We start from the raw sequence: 4,926 nt of genomic DNA on the forward strand, positions 1-4,926 counted from the left end.
CATAAAAATCAGCCTTTAAACTACAAAGAAAAAATTTGTTGATGAGTTCTATCAGGACATATTTCAGTATCAACACATACAAAAATATGTGTCACAATAACCTTTTTTGACCATTCCGACAAATCTATGATCAAAACAATCTCATCTCATTTTTTTGTAGTACATCAGTCAAGTATACTGTGTGCATGTATAAACACGTACCAGCTCATTAGCATGCTTGGACCAGGCCAGATTGCAGACTTGTGAGCCTGTGTCCATACATTGCAGTGGCTGTGAGGTCAGGGTGTTCCAAAATCGAATACAGCGATCAGCAGTGCCGCCCCCAGATGCCAGCAGGCCATGCTGGTGTGGGGACCAGGCAATGGCTTTTACTGCAGCCAGGTGATCCATGTACGTCTGCACTGGGCTCAGCGATGAGTAATTCCAAACAAGTAACTGAGACCAAATATAACAACCTTATCAATGAACCCAATAAGTGAATGAAGTGAGACTGACACAGGTTTCATGACTCCAAGTTTACCTTGTTGTCGTTGCCACCAGAAGCAAGCAGCTGATGGTCAGTGCTCCATTTCAAGCCACATACTTCCTGTCTGTGTCCCTGTAACCGTCTCTCTGACTGCAGGGGAGGTGTCCGCACATCTCTTTGAAGAATCAGACGATCACGGCTTCCAGAGGACAACTGGTCTGCATTCCAAGCCAGAGCTCCTGTGGAATTTAAGCACAATTGAATTCAGGCTTGGTAAAAGTGAACTAAAATGCATAGATTCTATTAGGTGTACATTTAGGCATAAATTCAGTTCATTAGTGTCTGTTCATTTATTCCAGTTGTGATTTGTTCTCACCAACTCTGGCTGTGTGTCCTTCTAGGGCAAAGAGTTTCTTCCCAGCACCAGCATCCCAGATCTGAATGTAGCCTTTGTGAGTCCCCACTGCCACCAAGTTACCCTAAACACATGACAAAATCCTCTTATTGACAACAAAAATCCAACTGAATATCCACTTTTCAGTTTTCTGAAGGCAGTAAATCATGATGCATGCTTACTCTTTCAGACCATCCAACTGATGTGACCGAGTCTCCCTCCACAGACAAATCACAGAGTCTTGTTACCTGATGAACAGACAATTCAGCATGTAATTTACGACAGCATAACAAATCAAACAGTTCAGAATTAGAAATTCTAACATAATGTCCATATACAGCTCAGTACCTGACTTGTACAGGCACTCCACAGGTAAACACATGTGCCCAGGCCAACACTGAGCACATTGAGGGATGACCAGTCAACCAAATTGAGATAAAAGTCATCCTGCAGCTCAGGAGCATCCAGGACTTTAAAAGGAATCTTGGATATTTTGCGACTTGGCTTCCTTGGTGAACGCAGTAGTTTCTGACTACAACAAGAAAAGTCAGATTTCATGAAGCCCAGGTATAAAGTAGAAATATGCAAGATAACTGAAAGTGTTCATACTTCAATCTAAGAATAGTTTCTGCAATTGTTGTATCATCAACAACAAAATAAATAAAAATGCTACATTAGAGTGTCTACCTTTTGTTGGAAACGGGCGATAGAGAATAGGGAGAGATGTTGGTGCCATTATCTGGTGATGACCTTTTTGTATGGAGTGAGTACTACAGGGACCATACAGAGACACTCAATCATAACCTAAAACAGCTTCATGAAAAAAACCACATGACCAGAGTAACAGTGGGGTAAAGACTGGACATGGACTAAAGAGCAGCATCATGTCATCAGAGCAAGTGTATGTCTTTTTTGACAACTAGTTAGACCAATATGTAAAATAGAATGAAATGCAATATAGCTCATACACTGAAAAGACTCTCCTTTTCTGGTGTTGATGGCTGTAGACGTCTATCCTCTGTCTGAGGGTCCAAGATCTTTTCTATTCCTGCTCCCAACAACTCATTCTTCAGCAAAGCAGAGTAGGCCAACCCATCTGCTACAAGTACAAAATAATGTGACTAATAAATAATAGTCTATAAAGCACCAAACTAGAATTCCAAATATATGCAAAAGTTATTTACCTTTGCCATTATCAGAAGTGGCATCCTTAGTTTTTCTGTTCTGATTTGGGGATTTTTTATTTTCCTTAAAAAAGAAAAACAAACCCAAATGTTCATGGTCTTAAAAACTCAACACACACAGTAACTCATCAATAACTTTTTTCATAATCTGTTATTACATTGATTCTATGAAAGTTGATATTCCAGTTGGCTCCTGCTCTGGTTGGGATGAATCTATCTCCCATCTTACCGGATGAAGATAAAAGGTAACCATTGGGTGACTGACTGTGCAGGGTCTGTGTCATTTTCTGTAACAAAAAGTATACATTTTAAAGCTTAATTGTGGTCTTCTTCTTTTATATATATATATATATATATATATATATATATGTATATATATATATATGTGTATATATATATATATATATATATATATATATATATATATATATATATATATACACATACACACACACACACACACACACACACACATACATACACATGCCAAGGGACTTTGGAAAGGACAATGAATACAAAAGGGAAGAAAGAACTCACTACAGGGCTCAAGTTGTCATTCTGAATGTTGATTTGGCGGAGGAGGCGATGTTCATAATCTGAATCCATCCTAGACAGAGATGCTAATCCAAGAGCAAAATGCTGGCTGGATGAATGAACACTAGAAAACAAGAGGGAAACACAAGCATCTTGATTCAAAGCCTACTATTAATGTTTAGCTATTAGTTAACATAAACAGTGTCATATAGTGCAGTATTGGAGATTTTGCCAGAAAACCTGTCAATGTCTGATTGGAATCTACAAAATAAAGTGCAATACTGGTATGATGTTACACAGTGATGAAGGAAATAACATAGTTATGCAGATTTGAAATCACGTCAGTTTATTCCTAGTTTGTCTTTCATAAATTTATCTTAAGTTGTGGGCATTATAGTTGTATCGAACAACGAAACTGCCCTGTGGAATACTTTTCATGATTCTTAACCTTTTAAATGATCAATCGTCACCATCCAAATCTCACTGTTAACGTCAGAAATGAAAGGAGAACCGATTGTAAAGTCAATCTGACTTGGCCAAAAAGTATTTTTAAAACCTTAATTCTCGTCAAATGTTTTAACGTTGGGATTTGTCATAATGTTTGTAATTCCATAAAATAAATGCGAGTAAGGTATACATAACTAGCTTAGCATTAGGCTTGCTAGGTAAGCTAGTAGCTGACTAAAACTTACCTACAAACAAGAAGCCAGCATCTAACAGACACCACCGAAAGAACGAACACTAGTAAAAGCAGCTCTTTGAAATTTCAGGTCAAGTTAATCGAAACATTTCAAGTTATTCACTCCCAGTGTTTCATGTAATTCAGGTTAGCGAGGGTTAATTTGACATTGCATTGTGGGACGTTTGTCATCCCTGTGACGTAATGCTCTCAAATCAAAACACGGAAATGCCTCAGTTGTTGCTCGAGGAGTAGGTGTGGAGTGTAGAGGACTTTACTACGTACACGTTACACGTATGGATAGTTTTAATTTTTTCTTACAACAAAATCTCTAGACTCGGACCGAAATAATTACATCGACCGCGTAGGAGACTGTGGTCATTAACAGGGGCGATTCTAGAATCAGAGGTTTAGGGGTGCTGGCTGGCCAGGCAAGAGAAATTTCACTTTTTAGTACATTTTAACGCAATTTCAGACCATCGTTCTCACATTTGTGAAAGAAAAGCTTAACATTTTTTGGGTATGAGAAACTCTGTGACTAAACCTGATAAAAGTTATTAAAATGCTGAGCCACAGTAAAAGAGGAATGGTTTGGAATCATAAAAGAAATATACCCTAACCCTAAATTCTGGTGGAAGATAATCTTCTATTTTGATACAGCAGCTCCTCATCGTATACATCTACGAGAGAATGGGTTTAACTCCAGAGGAAAATTAGTGTCAGAGCTACCAGATCTACTTCAAACACTGTACATGACAATACATTCACTGTACAGGTTCTATCAGTGGAACATTTATAAATCTATTGGATACATAAACCACAAACCAAGATATACTTTGTGGAATAACACTTTATCATATACCATCAAAACATCAGCAAACCAGCACTTTGGTCATTTGCTGTCCAAATAATCTGATTAAAATATCTAACATTTAACACATTTAATCTCTGAGGCAGATAATTTGTAAAAAAAAAAAAAAAAAAAAAAAAAAAAAAAAAAAAAATTGTAGACCAGTGTATATGTTCAGTGTCTCCGCTCTCCTCTCTCTCTTTGTGCTTTAACCAAAGGCAAATAACCGAACAATGTGTTTATATCTAATAAGAGATATAATTTTCAATTCAATTCAATTCAACTTTATTTGTATAGCCCAATATCACAACAAGGTTATCTCAAAGGGCTTTACAGAGTCAGATAGAGTAAACAACAGTCAAATGAACAGCAAGAATATAAACTAAAATATAAATATAAACTATATATAAACTGGTACATTTATTCAACCGACAACATCATTGTAATAGAATATTTGGTTGCTGTGGGAAATGAAGTTACACAAGTTTATCTTACACTCTTACCTGAATCTGGCTCTTTTTTTTTTTTTTTTTTTTTTTTTTTAAGAAAAAAAAAAAAACAATCGCACATTCCTGTCTACAAAAAATAAAATCACGATTTTTTTCCTCTAAAAACTCAATTTTCGATTTCGATTTTTGGGTAAAACTACAAAAGACAACAGACAGCCTCAAATCTGTGATGGTATCACGTGATGGGCCCACAGAATTTTTTTTTTTTCATTAAATCTTTATTGAATGAAGTAGAGTATACAATGTATACAACAAGAAAATAACATAACAAGTTTACCAGGGGGAATACACTACAATACAATGTCTAAAT

At 36.5% G+C, this 4,926-nt stretch overlaps 1 protein-coding gene across 5 annotated transcripts in view; it reads right to left on the reverse strand.

Annotated features, from left to right (window-relative positions):
* Positions 1 to 3,468, reverse strand: part of LOC115417894 (fizzy-related protein homolog) — a 6,332-nt gene extending 2,864 nt beyond the window's left edge. Inside the window, exons 1-11 of one of the 5 annotated variants that reach the window (XM_030132104.1) lie at positions 3,271 to 3,468; positions 2,585 to 2,702; positions 2,203 to 2,331; positions 2,045 to 2,108; positions 1,829 to 1,956; positions 1,548 to 1,630; positions 1,209 to 1,392; positions 1,043 to 1,108; positions 843 to 945; positions 521 to 705; positions 202 to 435 (exon numbers count right to left, since the gene is read on the reverse strand). In XM_030132104.1, the coding sequence (XP_029987964.1) occupies positions 202 to 435; positions 521 to 705; positions 843 to 945; positions 1,043 to 1,108; positions 1,209 to 1,392; positions 1,548 to 1,630; positions 1,829 to 1,956; positions 2,045 to 2,108; positions 2,203 to 2,331; positions 2,585 to 2,650 (1,242 nt within the window). In that variant the 5' untranslated portion in view covers positions 2,651 to 2,702; positions 3,271 to 3,468. Of the gene's footprint in view, positions 1 to 201; positions 436 to 520; positions 706 to 842; positions 946 to 1,042; positions 1,109 to 1,208; positions 1,393 to 1,547; positions 1,631 to 1,828; positions 1,960 to 2,044; positions 2,109 to 2,202; positions 2,363 to 2,543; positions 2,703 to 3,270 lie in introns of those variants that run through there. The other 4 variants (XM_030132102.1, XM_030132103.1, XM_030132101.1 and 1 more) reach the window with 4 other exon arrangements.
* Between the last annotated feature and the right edge of the window lie 1,458 nt (positions 3,469 to 4,926).

This window comes from Sphaeramia orbicularis, chromosome 4 (assembly GCF_902148855.1).
Source record: "Sphaeramia orbicularis chromosome 4, fSphaOr1.1, whole genome shotgun sequence".
Classification (NCBI taxonomy): domain Eukaryota; kingdom Metazoa; phylum Chordata; class Actinopteri; order Kurtiformes; family Apogonidae; genus Sphaeramia; species Sphaeramia orbicularis.